At 34.2% G+C, this 20,514-nt stretch overlaps 1 protein-coding gene across 6 annotated transcripts in view; it reads left to right on the plus strand.

The window, feature by feature from the left end:
- EVI5 (ecotropic viral integration site 5) overlaps window positions 1–20,514 on the plus strand; it is a 208,024-nt gene that overhangs the window by 114,514 nt on the left and 72,996 nt on the right. For all 6 annotated transcript variants that reach the window (XM_077746019.1, XM_077746021.1, XM_077746022.1 and 3 more), the window contains 4 exons: window positions 1,001–1,135; window positions 3,944–4,084; window positions 5,453–5,611; window positions 15,579–15,725. In XM_077746019.1, the coding sequence (XP_077602145.1) occupies window positions 1,001–1,135; window positions 3,944–4,084; window positions 5,453–5,611; window positions 15,579–15,725 (582 nt within the window). The remainder of the gene's footprint in view (window positions 1–1,000; window positions 1,136–3,943; window positions 4,085–5,452; window positions 5,612–15,578; window positions 15,726–20,514) is intronic.

The following is a 20,514-nucleotide window of genomic DNA, read 5'->3' on the forward strand; positions in this document are numbered from 1 at the left end:
GTGAGTTTCTTTAGGAAGTCTTTACATAATGGTAAATTATGTGTCTTTTTGCTTTTTTAAACAGCTTTTTATAGAAACTGATTTAAAAAGGTACTTCTTAAATGGCTGCATTGTTATTCACATTAAAGAGCAAGAAAGGAAATGGAAGGCTTCATGATTCCATGGTTAATTTCTTTGTGCAGCATCTCCTTTTTCTGTTTCCAGCAGTGATTTTCATGCATAGCCTTAAAGAGATCTACATTTCTAAGAGCAAATACATTTTTATTCTGTTGCAATTTAGGATGGTTCACTTTATTATAGATGCCTTATTTTTATTTCTTTTAGATTAAAATAGAATTTTCAGTTAAACATGTACTTTTTTTTAATAATGTGTACTTCTCTAGCATGTAACAGTGCTGTCCCATAGCAATATAATGTGAGCCACATATGCATTTTAAAATGCCATATTAAAAGGAGTAATTAATGATTACAGATGAAATTAATATTCTTAATCTCAATGTATATAAAATATTTCAACCTTTAATCAATATAAAATGATTAATGAGTTTATTTTGCCTTTTTATTTCATATTAAGTCTTAAAATTCAGTTTGTATTTTATACTTAGATCCTTTCTCAGTGTGGACTAGCCACATTCAAGTGCTCAGTAGCCATATGTGGCTAAAGGCTACCCTATTGTACAGGGCATGTCTATAGACTCAGAACAAATTCTTAGTATTTGGATGGATGGACAAATGAGATATTTATCTTCCATGAATTACATTTGATTAGTATAATAACTAGTTACCAACACAAAATAATGTGATCATCTTTATATATACCAAGCCTGGACTTTTTTATTCCTTGGAAAATTATTTGGAAGAGATAAGCTGAAAGTAGAGGGTAGATGGAACTTTTACATTTGGTTGCCCTTAATAACTGTATTGTGTAATTGCATTTATTTTTATTGTATGTATACATTCATACTTCTGTGAAATTTCATTATATGTCTATAACTTGTAGCATAAATGCAGTTCCAGCTACAATGAAGATTTTGTGCTGCAACTAGAGAAGGAATTGGTCCAAGCCCGTCTGAGTGAAGCTGAGTCTCAGTGTGCACTAAAGGAGATGCAGGATAAAGTCCTGGATATAGAGAAGGTGAGAACAATATAAATACTGTCACTCCAAAATTAGGGCATGTGATAAGATGTACTAATTGAGCAGTTAAATTGGACTTGGTGTTTTCATACATTGGAAACCTTACATACTAGTTACTAAGAGAGGAAAGGACAAAGAAAATGAGATTCTCAGTTATTCTTTGTTGTTGCCATACTACTCAAAGTCCCATTTTTAAGGATTAAAAAAAAAATTAGAGCACTTTTAAAAAGAGGAAAGTAAGCGGGATAATTTTGATACGAATAATACTTAAATGTTGGAGAAACTTAGGTAGTACATATTAATAGTTGTCTTCAAATATAGTATCTTCATCTAGTAGGATATGATCAATACATAAACATTTCAGAAGAAATGTCATCTGAGTGTAACTATTAACATTTTCCTAGCCACATCAGGATATGTAGGAAGATCTAGCCTAAGGCATACTTATAGAAGCTAATTTACTTCTTTTCAAGGTTACTTAAGAACTTTAAGGATTAGATAAGTTAGTAGAAATAGAAATGCTTTTAGGTTTCTTGTAACTTTCAGATTTGAGAGTCTGTTGTTCCAGATCACAAACTCTGAATCTCTTTTTTGTCTTCTGTGAAATCATTGATGGCTTGGGCTCTTTGTTAAGTGTTCTTTTTAGCTTTATAGTATTTAGCTGTGTGAATCAAAGCCTCATAGGTTGAGTGTCTAACTCTTGGTTTTGGCTCAGGTCAGGATCTCACTGGGAGTCTGAGCCCTGCATTGGGCTTTCCGCTGACACAGAGCCTGCTTGGGATTCTCTGCCTCCATCTCTCTTTGCCCTTTCCCCACCCCCTACTCCCACCTCTCTCTTAAAATAAATATATGTTTAAAACATTGTTTAAAAAGCCTCATAAATAATGAACATGACAGATAGTCTCAAGTTGTTCCTGTTTCTTAATGAACTAAAGCAGGGTGTAAATACCATCAGTAGTGGAATAATTTTGCTAGAAATCTACTTGCTATTTTTACATTATTTTTAGAGAATTTATTCTATTTGTTGAAAAAAACACCCAGCAAGAATGCAGTTAAAAGTGCATAACAGAATACTTGGTTTCTAAGTTAGAAGTACTCTAGGTTCTGTGATGTAGGTAAGAATCTGGATCTTTCAGTTTTGAATATTTGGAAGGAAGAAATGTCCTTGGGTCCAATTCAGTAATGGAGTTTTTGGAGTGCCTGGGTGGTTCAGTTGGTTGAGTGACTGACTGATTCTTAATTTCAGCTCAGGTCATGATGTTACAGTTGTGAGATCAAGCCCTGCATCAGACTCCAAGTGGAGACTGCTTGGGATTTTCTCTCTCCCTCTTTTTGCCTCTGTCCTGCTCACATGCACTTGCACGTGCACATATGCTCTCTCAAATAAATAAAACAAGCTTTAAAAAAAAGTAATAAAAGTGGATTTCTTAAGTAGCTTTGTTGGTATTTATGTTATAGAGTAGAAAGGAAATTAGAAGGCTTCATGCTTCCTATGATTAATTTCTTTGTGCAGGATTCTCTTTTTATGCATACATAGTAAATTTCTGGTTTTTGATTGAGAAGATATAGTCCATCATAAAAAATATGTAGTTGACAAGAATACCTTTATTATCTCTATGGGCTAAAATCTTCATCCTACCATGAAATATTTTAGATACAAAATTTCATAGATTCAGGACTTGAAATCTTAGTAGTACTTCAGTTTACCTAAGGAGCTTTTACTAGGGCCTAATTCAGGACTCTTGGTCATGGCCCAAAGGAGTGTAATAGGGGCTACCCTCTATCCTAAGGTGGGTGTGTCAGTCTGGTAAGATATCTTGTCTAAATCTTGTACTCTTGAAGCAAATATTTAGATCACCTTGGTATTAATTTCTTAATCCTGATATAAATAATGTACAAAGACTTTATATTCCATTCTAAAGTAACATGCTGAAAAAATACAACAAAAAGATTCTGGACTCTTCCATAAATCTTTAAAATGTAAATGTTGTTCATGCTTTGTTCAGCTTATTGCCATGTTGAAAAACAGTTTTACTCATGTTGCTTCAAAACCCTGTTAATGTTTTACTAATAAACAAAGCAGAGTTAGATTTTTTCTGTCCTCAAAATTAAGTACAATTGCCCTCATACATTCCCCAGGGGAATGTAAAACACTGCATTGGCTTTGGAAAAGCTTGACAGTTTCTTAAAAAGTGTAAAATTAGCTTCTGCTCCAGCAGTTCTCCTTAATATAAAATTCAAGAGAACTTAAAAACCAAGTCCATACAAACACTTCTATGCTAATATTCATGGCAGCATTTTCATAATAGCCAAAAAGTGGAAACAACCCAAATGTCTGTAAACTGATAAATGGATAGATAAAATGTAGAATATATACACAAGCAATGTTATTTGTGAATAAAAAGGGATGAACCTTGAAAACATAAGTGAAAGAAGCCAACCATAAAAGGCCACATACTGTGTGATTCCATGTATATGAACTGTCCAGAATAGACAAATCTATAGAGACAGAAAGTAGACTAGTGGTTGACAGGGGTTGAGGGAGGGGAAATGTGTAGTGACTGCTAATGGTTAGAGGGTTTCTTTTTGGGGTGATTAGAATGTTCTGAAATTAGATTGTGATGATGGTTGTACAATCCTGTGAATACTCTTAAAACCACTGACTACTGTACATTAAAAGGGTAAGTTTTATGGTTTGTGATTTATATCTCAATAAAACTATAAAATGAAGTACAGTTACATATTATATATGTATTATTTAATTTTTTAAATTAAAAACTATCCCAAATTTTTTTTCTCTGGCTTTAGAGAAACAACTCCTTTCCTGATGAGAATAACATTGCAAGGCTTCAGGAAGAGCTCATTGCTGTGAAACTGAGAGAAGCAGAAGCTATTATGGGTTTGAAGGAACTTAGACAACAAGTCAAGGATTTAGAGGAACACTGGCAGGTTAATCAATATATTTTTGCATGCTTTTTATAAAGTGGGTAAAAACCTGAGTATCTAATTTGAATGAGTCTGAAGTAGCTGATGATCAACACTAGGATTTGAGTTTAAGGTGAGAAAGACTCTTGGAATGTAAAAATCTGAGAGCATTTGTAAGTTGAAAGTACTTTCAAACTGTTTCTCCCTTTTTAATTCTCATAATTAAATAAAAGAAAATAGAAATCAAGTCACATTGTTATTGTATCATTGCGATTTATATAACTTCTTCTAAAGAACTAAAAGAAAATTTTCTTTATATAGCACATACAGCACATATTTCTTCTGTTGATGCTAATACATTGGTCAGTATGAAACAGCAGAAGAGTGATACCAATATAAATTTGTCTATACATTTGTAACCTCTTTTGAAAATTGGTTATCTCACAAAATAAATCAGGCATTTATATGCCCTCAAATTTATTCAGATATGAGGGAAACTCTTGACAAGGAACAAAAAAACAATCTAGAAGATTCTGTGGTGGCTCAGTCAGTTAAGCATCCAACTTTAGCTCAGGTCATGATCTCCTGGTGTGTGAATTCGAACCTCGCATTGGGCTCTGTGCCGACAGCTCAGAGCCTGGAGCCTGCTTCGGATTCTGTATCTCCCTCTCTCTCTCTGCCCCTCCCCTGCTCATTCTCTGTCTCTGTCTCTCTCAAAAATAAAGAAACATTTAAAAATTTTTTTTAAAGAATCTAGAAGACAGAAGGGAGAGCAGAAAGAAAAAGCAGTACATATCATTTTGGAGTGGTAACTTTGGTTTGAATTTGGGATGGGGCTACCTCAAGCAAGGACTGAAATTAGTCTTTGACATTACCACAGCTTTTTTTTTTTTTTTGGTAAATGTGTCAGGCAGCAATAAACTGGAAATTAAGAACAACAAAACTGATCCTTTACCATGAAATTTTGAGAACACTCCTAATATTACCTCCATAATTCATGAATGGCCCCATTTTTCCTTTGCTTGGGATTTAACTAACAATGTGGAAATCTCTCTTATAAAAAAATGAGGGTGAAAATTATCTTTTTTACAATAATCAATCCACAGTATAAACAGATTTGAACTATATCTGAGCTTGCATTCCAGATCTACCAGTTATTGGCAATGTGACCTTTCTGAAGCTACTTAATTGCCATTTCTGTTTTCTGACCTGTATAATGGAGATAATAGTGCCCAACTTTTAAGGTTTTCTGGGGATTAAATTAAATTAAATTAAATTAAATTAAATACATAGGGCTTAATATAGTACTGGGCATGAAGTAAGTGCTCAGCAAAGTTAGCTCTTATTTTGATACTAGGAATACGTGTTGAAAACTAATTTTTTGTCTTTCAGCGCCACTTAGCTCGTACTACCGGGAGGTGGAAAGACCCACCTAAGAAAAATGCTGTGAATGAGTTACAAGATGAATTAATGACCATTCGACTTAGAGAAGCTGAAACTCAGGCAGAAATAAGAGAAATAAAACAAAGGATGATGGAAATGGAAACACAGGTAAGATTGGAATCCCCTATCATCCCTTGAATAGAGCCAGAAGAATAGAGCTAAAAGTCTAGACTGTAATTTCCTAGCCCAAATGGAAGGGGCTAAAAATTGCAGTCTTTGATATCAGAGATTTAATGTCTTCTTTGACCTATTCAGAAAAGTTTAAGCAAATCATAAAACTATATGTTATTAACTTTCTTGCCTTTTTGTACAGCTTGAGAGGAAATATTCATGTAGAGCAAAATTTCTCAACCTTGACTCTATTAAACATCTTGAACCAGGTAATTCTTTATTGTGGGAACAGGCCTATGCATTGTCGGATGTTTAGCTGTATCCCTGTCTTCTACCTACCAGATCCCAGTAGCACTGTAGCACCCACCTCAGATTTTGACTAAGCTTCTCCACACATTGTCAAATGTCTTCTGGGAGTAGAATTGCCCCTGATTGAGAGCAATTGGTATAGAATATAATGTGAATAATGCTTCCTTATATGTACTGTGGTAACTCTGAGCAGTTAATTCCAAAATAATACTTTTTTCAGGTCTCTTCTTTCTGTAATAAATTCTGTTTTAAATATACTTAGCATCTGCACAATCCTTTTTAATGATCCCATTTGCATTATAAAATATACATTTGGTTTTTATATGGTACATTTGTGTGGACCACATTCTGGATTCTCTGAAATGTTATTTGGTTTTCAAAATAGTCAGTAGGGGGCATAGTTAACTCATAGTTATCAATCTGTATACATAAGTGCAAAATGATCATCCCAACTTGAACATAATAACATGAATAGGTAAATCCTTTAAATAGATCTTGTTTTATGTTGTTCAACATTATTTTCTTATATTTTTCATTGTAATTGAAAATAACAGATTATAAAAGGTAGAGATCTTGTTTTTATAATGGGAAGTTTTATTTTATAACAGATTTTATCTCAGTGTACACATTAAAGATAGAAACACAAAAGAGCCTAAGTGTCCATCAACAGATGAATGGATCAAGAAGATGTGGTTTATCTATACCATGGAATACTACATGGCAATGAGAAACAATGAAATCTGGCCATGTGTAGCAACGTGGATGGACCTTGAGGGTGTTATGCTGAGCGAAATAAGTCAGGCAGAGAAGGACAAATATCATATGTTTGCACGTATAGGAGGATTAGGAGGAACTTGACGGAGGAACAAGGGGGAGAAGAAGGGCGGAAATGGTGGGGGAAAGGGAGAGAAGCAAACCATGAGAGACTCTTGAATGCTGACAAAAACTGAGGACTGATGGATGTGGGGGGAGGGGGGGATGGGCATGGAGGAGGACACTTGTGGGGATGAGCACTGAGTGTTATGTGGAAACTAATTTGACAATAAACTATTAAAAAAAAAATGACAAAAAAAAAAAAGGAAGAAAAAAAAAATAAAGATAGAAACACAGCTTTTAAGCCAATGTTCAGGTTTTATTTCACAGTGGTGAATGAATCAAATTCAACAAACATAATTTTGAGAACTGTTGAAAACAAAGGACTGTCCAGTCATCAGAGAGAAATCAGTTGCACAAACTACACTTAATATAATACACAATATGACATGATGGATGTTAACTAATAATTTCATACTATATGTAAGTCAAGTCATTATGTTGTACACCTTATACTTACACAGTGCTGTATATCAATTATATCTCAATAAAACTGAAAAAATGTATAATTTAGAAATCTGGTAATTAAACAGTTCGATAGAAACTACTATGGAAAATTAATTTCAACTAGATGGTTTAGGGAAAGGCTTCCTAAGGAATTTGTATTTTGAACTGTACCTGACAGAGTATAATTTTGGATGATTTTGCTGGAAGATGAATGGCATAAGGCACTTGTTTCTAAATGCCAGTGCTTGAACTGGTGATGATCCATATCTAGCATCCAGATTGAGAGATTATCCTTGTTGAAACATGTAGTTTCAGTTCCTTCATTTTAGTGACTTTGAGAAAATACCACCTGTTAAGTACACTTTAGTTTATTGAGCCACATTCTTCCTCCTTTTACCAGTTTTTGCTATTACAAATAGTGATGTTCTCAACATTATTGTACCTGTTTCTTTGTGGATAGCTCTACAAGTTTCTTTAGTACAGGGATTCTTATGTTTTTTTTGTGTGTGCATGATCCCCTTTGGCAGTCTGAAGCCTCCAGACCCTTTCTCCAAATAATGTTTTTAGGGGTGCCTGGGTGGCTCAGTTGGTTAAACATCCAACTCTTGATATCGGTTCAGATTGTGATCTCACAGTCATGGGATCAAGTCCCACCTTGGGCTCTGCACTGAGCATGGGAGCCTGCTTCGGTTTCTCTCTCACACACTCTCTCTGCCCCTTCCCTTCTTGTGATCTCTCTCCCTCTCTCTCTCTCTCAAATAAAAAATATTTATATTTTTAAATTTTTTTTATAGTTTATTCTTGAGACAGAGAGAGACAGAGCATGAGCGAGGGACGGGCAGAGAGAGAGGGAGACATAGAACCAGAAACAGGCTCTAGGCTCTGAGCTGCCAGCACAGAACCTGATGCGGGGCTCAATCCCACGAGCTGCAAGATTATGACCTGAGCCAAAGTCGGATGCTTAACCGACTGAGCCACCCAGGCACTCCAAAAATAATATTTTTTTTATGCAAAAGTAAAATACATAGGATTGCAACGCAAACAGTTATATAGAGTACATACAGTTCTCAAACTACTGAAAAGTAAATTTATGATATAGAATACATACAGGGACATACACAACACATTGCAGGGTTTAGGTTTTTAATATTTTAGATTTTTCTTACCTAAGTTAGAATGTACTATAATTTTCCTTTTCGGGGATACTCTTCTCTAGGTTTGGTATGAAAGTTAAAAGTTCATGGAATAAATTGGATTTTATTTTATTATTTTTTTGTTCTACAAAATTTTGTGTAAGATTAGAATTTTTACTAGTTTTTACCTCTTTCTTGAATATTTTTAAATTTTTACCTCTTGAATATTTGCTGGGATCCATTCCTTTAAACAGTTTATCTTTTTGTCTTCTTTTGTGGGAATAGTAACTATTGATCCTACTTATTGAAGGCTTTTAGATCTTTTCAGGTTTTCTCTTTGTTGTTGAGTCTCATTTGGTAAATGTGTTTCCTTGGGAGACTGCCTGCTTCATCTCAAGTTTCAAATTCATCACTTAGAGTTGTTCAGAGTGTCTTTATTAAAAATCTTTTCTTTTTACTGGATCAATATTTATGTCTCTTTTTTCATTCCTAATAGTGTTTATTGTGTTTTCTTGAGAAGTCTTTGCAGAAGTTTGCCATTTTTTTCAGAGATTTGCCATTTTCATTAATATTTCTAAAGACTGAATTTAATATTTGTTGATCCTCCCCTGTTGTACCATAGTTTTCTATATAATTTAGTTCTGTTATTATATCCTTTTATTATATGTTGCTTGGGTTTCATCTTTTTCTCCTTTCTTTGTACTCCTACCTATTTCTTTTCTAATATATTTTTTATTCTTCAGTTCCATGCCTTTGACTTCCCTTGTGATTGCTTCTTTGACTCAAGATTTGTTAACAAGTGTGTTTTGTATTTCCAAATGTATAGATTTCTCGTTCACTTCATTAGTAGTTCATTAGTTTGACGAAATTGCTTTGTGGTCACAGAATGTGGTCTTTAGAGTCTCACTTGCATTAGATCAAACTTCTTCTTTGTACTGTTTGCATCTTCTATATCCTTTCTAGTTGTGTGTATCACCTGATATTTCAAATACTAACAAATAGATACCTTCTCTTGTGATTGTGGATTTATTTCTCCTTAGATTATGACAGTTTTTTGGCTTAAAATATTCTGAGCCACTTTTAGAGGGACATACAAAGTTATAATTTTTTTTTTTTGTGGTAAAATGAATCTTATTAGGGACACCTGGGCGGCTTAGTCAGTTAAGCATCTGACTGTAGATCTTGGCTCAGGTTATGATCTTATGGTTTGTGAGACTGAGCCCTGCATCGGGGTCTGCGCTGACAGCATGGAGCCTGCTTGGGATTCTCTCTCTCCCTCTCTCCCTCTCCCTCACCCTCTTTCTCTCTCTCTCTCTCTCTCTCTGCCTCTTCCCTGCTTGCTTACCCCTGCGCTCGCGCTCTCTCTCTCTCTCTCTCTCTCTCTCTCGCTCGCGCTCTCTCTCTCAAAAACTTGAAAAAGAAGTTTAAAATGAATCTTATTGTATCTGACCCTCTTTATCCTTCAGGATGCATTTTGATGTAGTCTGTCTTAATACAGTTATCTAAGATGTTTATTTTTTAAGTTTATTTATTTATTTTGAGAGAGAGAGTGTGCGAGCAAAAGTAGGGGAGGAATAGAGAGAGGGAATCCTAAGCATTCTCTGCACTCTGAGCACAGAGCCTGCTGTGGAACTCAAACTCACGAAGTTTGTTGACCCTCATGATGGGTCAGACACTCACCTGAGAGAGCCACCCAAATACCTCTAAGCTGTTTGTTTTTTAGTCTTTGCTTTATATATCTTTTTCTGTCTTTTAAATTTCAACCTGTTTATATCTCTGATAAACTGCATAGAGAAGGACATTTTTAAAAATCCAATTTGACAAATGGTTGTACAACTCTGAATATGCTAAACTACTGAAGTGTAGGTACATTTCAAGTAGGTGAAGTTCATGATGTGTATGTCTCTATAAAGCTATAAAAATGCAGTCTCCATTTCTTTTAGCAGTCATGTTTACTCCATGTTTGAGAATTCAATTTGGATTAATATCTGTCACCTTGCTAGCTATTTCTATTTGTTCCATCTGTTCTTTATATATTTTTTCTTCTTTTACTGCTTCCTCTTGGATTTATTGGGCTTTCTGATTCTGTTTTATCACCACAGGTGACTGACTTCTTTATACTCCTTAATTTTTTTTTTAACTGGTTGCTCTAGGTTTTTCAATATACGTTTAATGAGAGCTAATCTTCAAATAATATTGTACTCTTCACATGTAATGTAAGGACCTTACAAGTAGATTTCCAGTTCTTCCTCCCATCCTTTGTGCTATTGTTGTCATATATTTTACTATGACATATAGAACAATTGTGTCATATATCCTACTTATCTTGCTTTAATCAGTTACCTTTCAGAGAAATTAAAAAAAAATTATAATGATGTCTGTTTCCCTTGAATATTCAATTTCAGCATTCTATTTTTTTATACAGATCCATGTTTCTCTCTGGTGTCATATTCCTTCTGCTTAAAGAAATTTCTTTGACATTTCTTGTTCTGAGGGTCAGCTGGCAGTAGATTTTTAGTTTTGTTTCTTTGGGAATGTATTTCTCCAGTTTTAAATTGGATATTGAATTCTGGGTTGCTGCTGCTGCTGCTGCTGTTGTTTTTCCTTCAACACTTTAAGTTACTCTTCTTGTCAGTAACCATGTAAGCCAGAATCTTGTTATAATTCTGTTTTTGTTTATCTGCATGTAATATGTTTTATCCTCTGGTTACTTGTTAAGATTTTCTCAGGACACCTGGGTGGCTCAGTCGGTTGAGCATCCAACTTCAGCTCAGGTCATGATCTCACGGTTCATGGGTTCAAACCCCACGTCGGGCTCTGTGCTGACAGCTCAGAGCCTGGAGCTTCTTCGGATTCTGTGTCTTCCTCTCTCTCTGGCCCTCCCCTACTCACGCTGCCTCTCTCTTTCTTTATCAGAAATAAATAAAACATTAAAACAAAAAGATTTTCTCTTTTGTTTTTAGCACTCTGAATATGAAATGACTTGCTATATTTTTGTTTTGTTTTTCTTCTGAGTTTCTTGGACATGTGGATTTGTGTCTACCATGAAATTTGGAAAATTCTTCGTTACTCTTATTTCAGATATTTCTTCTGTCCGCTCCATACTCTTTTCTCCCCCTGGGATTCCCATTACACATATATTAGATTATTTGATATTGATAGTAACTCTTGGATCCTTTTCTTCTTTCCCCTCAGAATTTGTTCTCTTTGTGTTTCAGTTTCTGTTGTGTTCAGTGTTTCTATTGACTTATCATTAAGTTCACTGATTCTTTTTTCCACTTTGTGAGTTGTCCGATGAGCCATTGAAGGCATTCTTCACATCTGTTACTGTTTTTCATTTCTAGCATTTCTGTTTGATTCTTACAGTTTTCATTTCTCTGCTGATATCAATGTGCTCTTGAATGTTTTTAACCTTTCTCTTAGAGCCTTTAGCATGTTAATTACAGTTATCTTAAATTCTTGTCAGATAATTTTAATATCTTTGTCATCTATGAGGCCAGTTCTGTCGATTGCTTTGTTTCTTGGTAGTGTTTTGTTTTATCTTACCTTTTCCTATGCTTTTTAATTTTTTGTTGAAAACTGAATGTCTGGTGTAGGACAGTGGACTAAGGTAAGTAGTTTTTTTGCCTGGAAATGGGCATACCTTTTCTTCTGCTAGGCCTTTAATGTGGGGGATTTAAGTTAATATAGTCAGGAGTTGGGCTGGGTTTGAGGTTTGTTGTTTCTGTGGTTACCCTCATTGCACCACAGGCTTCAAATTCCTCTAACACTGTCTTATTTATAGATTGGGGTCTGGTTTGCCAGAGGATTTTCTCAGTATCTTTAGGTCTTCCATGTGTCCAGCACTTCAGAGAGAGTCAGTGTCCAGCAGGATTCCACTTTTAATTGTTAGAGGAAGTTAGAGGGCCAGCGTTTTCCTCATTGTTCTGATAAAGCCTCAGCCTTAGGCTGCACTGTGGCTTCACACTCTGTAGCCAGCCAATAGTTGGCCTGTATCAATTTGATTTTATTCTGGCTAAATTATTCTTAACAGCTTCTGGCTTCATCTGCCCCATCTGTCCTTAGATTTGGGGCTAGTTTGTTGCCCTGTGTCCTCATTTCTCTGGTTTTACCAAACGTCATTAATTTAGAATTCGGCTGGCTTTNGGGTAGAAACGATGCTCTTTCTATTCTATGTCCTCATCAGAAATCACAACTCTTTATTATGATAAATTTGAATGTATTTACTTCATTTCTTCCCTTTTTTATGATTCTTTATCTTCTGCTAGTTTGACTTTTATAATTCCTTTTGTTTCTATTAGTATTTATTACCTGAAAAAAAAAGTACTCACCTGACTAAACAAAGTTTAATGTTGATAATTATCTCCATCTTCCTTCAAAACTGTGTAAGGGCCTTAGAAAGATCTTTATATGCTCTTCTTCCATTTCCAACCTGTTACTAGTATTGTACTTTTTTTGTATCTCTAAATTATTAGACATTGTTCTATAGAGTCAGTGCTTAATTAGATTTGTCTACTTGTTTGCTGAGTTTTTGCTCTCTCTTACTTTTATTTACCATTTTTCCAGTTTCAATCATGAATTGTATACTCTCACTTTCTTAAAATAAGTGTACTTTTTCACACTCTTATATGATAGTTTAGCTGAATATACTGTTGTAGAAGGAAATTTATTTTTTTTTAATGTTTCATTTATTTCTGAGAGAGAGACAGCATGAGAAGGGGAGGGTCAGAGAGAGAGGGAGACACAGAATCTGAAAAAGGCTCTGAGCTAGCTGTCAGCACAGAGCCTGACATGGGGCCCGAACCCACAAACTGTGAGATTGTGACCTGAGCCGAAGTCCGACGTTTAACTGACTGAGCCTTTCAGGCGCCCCAGAAATTTATTTTTTTAAGCACTACAGATTTTTCCTATTGAGATGTCTGCTGGATATTTCAGTTTCTCTTTTCATAGTTTTCCCTTGATTTGTCTCTTCTCCTTTTTTTTTTTTAAGTTTATTTATCTTGAGGAACTCTCGAGCAAGGGAGGGGCAGAGACAGGGAGCAAAAGAAAATCCCAAGCAGGATTTGCACTGCCAGCATGGAGCCCCCTATGGGGCTCAACCCCTTGAACTGCAAGATCATGACCTGAGCTGAAATCAGGAGTCAGTTGCTTAACCAGCTGAGCCTCCCAGGTTCCCCTGTCTCTTCTCTGTAGCGTTCTGTTGTTAAAACGTGTCTTGTTGAGAGTTTATTTGTATTTACCTGTTTGGAATTAGTTGTGCTTCTTGAAGTATGGATTCATATATATATTTCTTCCAGTTGTAAAAAAATTCTCAACCATTGTAGCCTCTTAGACCATCATATCTAATCTTTTTGTTTTCTGTTTTATCTTGCAACCCCTATTAAGTGTATTTTGTACCTCTTCACTCTTTCCTATGTGTCTTGACCTCTTCTGGGACAGTATTTCTTTAATGTATCTAATCTCCTATTTAACCCTTTAACTAATGTTTAATATGATTGGCAATGTTAACTTATAGAAATTGTATTTGGTTATTTTTCACATTTGCGAAATGTTTTTTGATAGTTCTTTGCTTATATTTTTGCTTCCTCTTTTTATGTCTAAAATTTTTAAACAAAATATTTTATATAAAATCCTTATGATTATTTTATTATCTAGAGTTTAAAAAAAAACCTATCCTTGCTATCCTTTTTGTCTAGTGTTTCTCACTCACTGGCAATTAAGCATTTTGTTTATGTGTGAGTTTTGTGATGGTGGGTCATGGACTTGTATTGAATGGTACAGGGAGGAGTTCTAATTTGTGGGGATTCTTTGCAGCATATGTTGAAGGTATGTCCCTCTCAAGTGTAGTTATTTGTTTAGTGGTAGGTTGAAAGACCATAAGAAGAGGTGTGGAACATTTTGAATATATGTATATTAAGTACTTGACCACTAAAGAAGCTCACTCTTTATTTTGTAGACAGACAGTAAATTAGGAAGATGAGTAAACCTAGTAAAGATGAAGAAACCCAGAAGTCGTATAAAGTTTTGGAGCTTAAATCTATTAGATGATGTGGATTTTTTATTAAAACTGCAGGAAAGTCATTTTCATAGAGTGAGACAGAATAGGTATAATAACAGTAACAACCAAGGATTTATTAAGTATTTTAAATTTCAGGCATTGTGTGAGACTCCTTTCATAAACTTTTCTCACGATTCCTACGACATAGACTTTTAAGTTTTTTAACATTTATTTTAGAGAGATAAATATAACATGGACTTTAAATTCGAGTAGTAGTATCTATGCTTGTACCAGTGTGCTGAAATTGGATGGGACTAGATAACTTTACTGTGGGTGAAAAACTATAAAATGAGAAGCCAGATTTTCCTGTCTTTGGTTATAAAATCCCTACTGCTTCTTTTAGACCCCTAATAGAATCTGTTGGGGTTGAGAGAAATCAGGCCACATATAGCCTAAGTAGGGAGACTACCTCATATCAGTCAACTTAAGGTCTACATAATTTTTAGCATGTTCTGTAATTATAATGAACAGCTAGAATTTATTGAGTTCTTACTATATATTAAGGTCTGTTGCATGTAATCTCCATTTAATACTGAAGACAACTAAGTGAAAAATAGGTCTTACTTTTATATACATTTTTCAAATAAGGAAATAGAGACTCAGAAATATTATAACTAGTTTAGTTAATGACCAAATAACAAGTCAGAATTCAAAACCAGCCCATGCTCTGTAAAAAGACTGGGCTGTACATTGGAGGAATATAGAAGTGCACGTGACACATTTCATGACATGAAGGATTCTGGAGTTCAGTAAATGGTGATGGTGCTTTGCAGTCTGTACTTTCTTTCAGGAACTGGAAAGAGGAGTTAAATTCATCATATTCCTGTATCTACTCATTTGTGTGACACTGCCTGTGTCACAATTTAATACCTTCAAGTTATGTGTACACATTCTTAAAGTTTGTAGATACTTATTGTGTAAATGAAAATACTGAGCTGTGGGAAAAGTTTCTGATATGGACCTTAAGTATTCTTTTTGGTGACTTGATTTTTAAAGCACTTTTATAATTTTTTTTTAGTATTTAGCTATTAAAAAACTTCATCTGTAACTAATAACATTTTATATAATGTTAAAATGGGGAGGTAGAAATATATAAGTTTTTTCAGGTCTTTATAGTCTGAGTATTTGTATTTTTAATTATTAGAATCAGATCAATAGTAACCATCTTCGAAGAGCAGAACAAGAGGTGATCAATCTACATGAGAAGGTGCAGTATCTTTCTGCACAGAACAAAGGACTACTGACTCAATTAAGTGAAGCAAAGCGCAAACAAGCAGAGATTGAATGCAAGGTAAATATATCAACTACCTAATGTTTTTGTTACCATAATACTGCCTTTATTTGTCTCATCATTATCTTAAAACCAAATAAAACCAAAAAGAGCTACTTTTGTTTCCCACTTTTCCTGAACTTGGTTTGGTGGTTGCTTTCAGACAAGGTTAACTCATCTTGTAGTGAGGTGGATTTCAGGAAAGTAACTTCATTTTCATCCACTTGGTTAAATGCCATTGTAGGAAATTAAGTTAACCAAGTGGTTGAAAATTGATACTTCTGTACAATTTTTCTTTTGACTTGTAACTTTTTAAAAATTTTTAAAAATTTAAGTAAAAAGATAGGTAAGTTAGAGAGTTTAGTACAACTCTGCTTTGATTGGTACCTTATATCAGTAGACTTCCAGTATTGATAAATGTTCCCTGTGTAGAAAGCAAAAGGAGTTTGTATATACCAATGGGTTGGGGAAATTGGTTCCCATTATTTTAATTTGCTTTTTTTAAACTTCGTGTGTGTGTAAAGTGTTTGGATTTATAAAGCATCAAAAAGTATTTGACCGCAAGTGAATTTTTTCCTGAAATTAATCTACAGTAAAACAGTGGTGAGAGAGTGAGGGGATGCAGAGTGGGGTGGAAGGAGAGTGAGAGAGACAGAGAGTGTATCTGTGTGTGTCAGAGAGAGAGAGAGAGAGAGAGAAATAACTAGAGATGACTGTGATCGGAGCATTAAAATGAGTTACTAAAGACGAGTTCTGGGATTTTTTAAAAAGTCATCCATCTTTCCATGGTGAAATAGCAGGAATGATGCCCTTTAAAGATTCCAGCCTTATTATTCATGATAAGAAATAAGACTTTCAATGGCACATGTAAAGCTGTAATTCCATCAACTTGTTCTGGTGTCATTAAAAACCAAGAGTGAAGCTTGAGTGGTTTATCAGTGTCACTGAAATCCAGAGATGAAATTACATCCTAATAAATATGCATGGCTGTTACAATTTACACTGACAGAAATCTGTAGGCAGTACTGAAATTTGTACTAACTTAAAATTAGTACCTCTAGAAAGTTATAACTAGACTAATTTAAAAATAAAATGATGTGACATGAGGTTATTGTCAATTTGATTTGTCTTAATATGTGATTGAGTTTTTATGATGCTGTATTGTCTGTGCCAACTTACTTTTAATAAAGAACTAAACTTAATCTTTTTTCATTATTGGTTTAAGTTTTCCTTAAACATTGATTGATAGCACTATGACTTGATTTAATATTGCTCCTCAAATGGATTAGTAACTTTTAAGCTAAGTGAAGTGTCCTTTGGAAATAAATATTTGTGGAATTTGCTGATGAAAATATACATACACATATGTATTTTTAAATTTTAAATAATGGGCTGAGATTCAGAATTTTAGAGAATTTTAAGAACCAATATAATTTTGTTTATCTTTAACTGCTCATTAATAAATCTGTAAAATATGTTACAGATGCTGATTCCCCTATCTCCCCCTGTGTTTACACTGCATATTGATTTATTCATTCTTTTGTAATACCTTTTGTAGATTTTGAGAATGACCAGTGTGTTTTTACCCTAGCACCTAGTACTTTCTAATTAAGTGTATATGTTTTACCTTGTTATATTGGAATAGTTCCAGAATAAACCTAACTTTTTCAAGGAAGCTAGTCCTTTCATTGTATACATGTGATTAATTTTCATTTAGTTTTTTTAAAGTTTTTTTTCATTTTCAGAGAGACAGAGTGTGACTGGGGAAGGGGCAGAGAGAGAGGGAGAATCACAAATAGGCTGTGCCCTGTTAGTGCAGAGCCCTACAAGGTGCACAAATTCTCAAAACTGTGAGATCATGATCTGAACCAAAATCAAGAGTCAGATGCTCAACTGACTGAGCCACCCCAGGTGCCCCTGGTTAAATTTCATTTAGTTTTACATGATTATAGCTTATAATTTATTGATAAATAATTATTAAGGTTCATTTTATTTTTTATTTCTGTAAAATATTAGGATACTGTTTTTAATATTAATGTTATTTTTTCTATATAAGTGAATTTGAATATTCCCACTTAAAGATGAAACTAATATGAGTCTGTGACCTCCAAGATGAAAATTCAAAACATTCTGAAACCCAAACGTTTTCTCATAAATTGCACACACATTCATTTGGATGATTTAAACATTTATAGCTTTTATTTTATCCCACTTGGTTTGGATTTTTATACTTTACTGTTTCATTGTGTTTAACACTGAGCATACAGTTTCGTTATGGATGCTGCCATTAGATAATAACTAAGGTATGGTTTATGCACCTTATTACTTTTCTAAAATATAAAAAAATCTGAAATTCCAAGACACACCTAGAGCCCAATATTTTGGTAAGAAGATTATGGAGTTTCCCACATAAATACAAATTTGAAGATTATAGAAAGATTTATATTTTCTGGTTCTACATATATAGAGAGATATACAGATATAGATATGTGTATGTCCATAAGAAAAGATGTATTAATTAATTTATAAACTTATAAAATTGTATGATAAGAAATTTTAAGTGAGTAAAGTCAAAGGATTTTACTGTGATTATAACATTGTTCCTATATGGAATAATGATAGGAAGTAACAGGAAGAAAATAAACCTGTTGCTTATATGTAATATAAATTTTGCTAGGTTAATACATATACATTTTTTTTCAAAATGCTTTGATTGTTTAACTGATTATAAATCAAAACATTGCTCTCATTTTGTCCCCTTTTATCTCATTCTCTTTCTGACTCTGCCACATACCCCTTTTACTTTTTGTTAGGTAACTGCTTTTATTATTTTCTGAAATGTCCTTTTAGAGTTTCTTTTAGGCAATTACTAACAAGTAAAAATATTAATTTTTGTTTTCACTTTCTTACATGAAAGTTAGCATAGTGTATGCTCTTCTTTTTTATTTTTATTTTTTGTTGCTATTTTTGGAGAGCTTTCAATAGCAGTGCTTGAAGAATCTTCTTANGGCTGTACCAGTTTACATTCCCACCAACAGTGTAGGAGGGTGCCCGTTTCTCCACATCCTTGCCAGCATCTAGAGTTCTCTTCTTCTTATTTGTTTCTAAGGTACATTGTTTACCATTGTGTGGATGTGCTATAGTATACTTAACTAGGGTCTTTATTGATGTGCACATGGATTGTTCCCAGTGTTTTGCTGCCACAGGGCACTGAATAGTGAATAACTTTGTACATAGATAATTTCAGACACACAGAGTTATATCTGCATATTCCTGTAGAGGTATATCTATGTGTTCCTATAAATTTGATTCTTTGGTCAATGGGTAAATACATTTGTACTTTAATAGATTTTGTCAGATTACATTCCTGAGGTTTGTACCATTTTGTGCTTTGACTAGCAGGGCATGATAGTACCTGTTTCTCTATTGTGTTACTTACAAAGTATATAGCCAGACTTTTCAGTCTAAATAGATGCAATTTGCAATTTTTAGGACAGTGATTCTCAAATAGGGTTGGTAGGAGGTGAGATTATGAGACTTCAAAGAAGGGTGGTATTTATTTACGTATTTGTCAAATACTTGGGCAGCTTTTATTAGTCAGTCTTGTAGGTACTGGAGATTCAGTAGTGAGGAAGTAGACACAGTGTTTAGTGAGACAGTGGGTAAAATTATATAAGATTATTACTAATGATGTACTATAAAGTGGGAGGTAAGGAGAATTGACAATAAAGATGGAGTGCTAGGAGTTGGTATCAAAGCTGGGACATGAAGAATAGGAAAGAAGCAGCCATATGAAGAGCCAGGGGAAGATCCTCACGTGAAAACGGTCACAGAGTTTAAGATCCAAAATCAGGAAAGAACTTGGTTGCTGAGACTTGAATAATTCAAGTGAAAAGCTAATGAAAAGAAGCCAGAGAAGCACTTTGGGATTCCACTTCTTACCATGTAAAATTTTAAAGCCTGTGGTAATGAGTTTGGGTTTTACTCTTAAATGCTGTGGGAGGCCACTGAAAGGTTTTAAGCAGGAAATCAACTGACTTTTTTTTCTGTTTTGCTATATTTGCTTCAGGTTTCTTAACTGTTAATTTTGAAATATTTTTATGTTTACACAAAAGCAACAAAAATAGTACATACAGAGAGTTACAATATGCCTTTTAATCAGCTTCTCCTAATGTTGACATCTTACATGTTAACATCTAACATGGTATATTTATCAGTACTAAGAAATGGATGATGGTACAATGATATTACTAAACTGTAGACTTTATTCAGATTTCCTCATTATGTCTCCGTCTCTTCCAATCTGTGACAGTTTCTTAATGCTTTCTTACCTTTCCTGACGTTGACTATCGAAGAATACTGGTTAGGTATTTTGTAGAATTTCCCTCAGTTTGGGATATTCCTGATTAGACTGAGGAATATTCAAGGAAGGAATAAAGAGTTGAAGTGTCCTACTTAGCACGTCATATCAGAAGATGCTTTGTATTAATATATCTTAGGGTTCGTGCTGTTAACTTGGTCATTTAAGTTGGTGTCTGTCAGCTTTCTTCACTATAGAACTTTTTTCCTCTTACACTCTGTTCATTATAAGCAAGTTACTAAGTCTAGCCCGCAATGTGACAGCAGACAGGGGTGTTAAGCCATACCTCCTCAAGGAAAAAGTATTAAAGAATTTGTGGGTATATATTAAAACCACCACAGTAATTAATAAATACTTGAGGGGAACTATTTTAAGGCTTTGCAAATATGCTTAAAGTTTCAGCAACTAATTTTAGCATTTATTAGGGGATAATGCTTGTAGCAATTAATG

Source organism: Crocuta crocuta, unplaced genomic scaffold (assembly GCF_008692635.1).
Source record: "Crocuta crocuta isolate KB4526 unplaced genomic scaffold, BGI_CrCroc_1.0 scaffold48, whole genome shotgun sequence".
In the NCBI taxonomy this organism is placed as follows: Eukaryota; Metazoa; Chordata; class Mammalia; order Carnivora; family Hyaenidae; genus Crocuta; species Crocuta crocuta.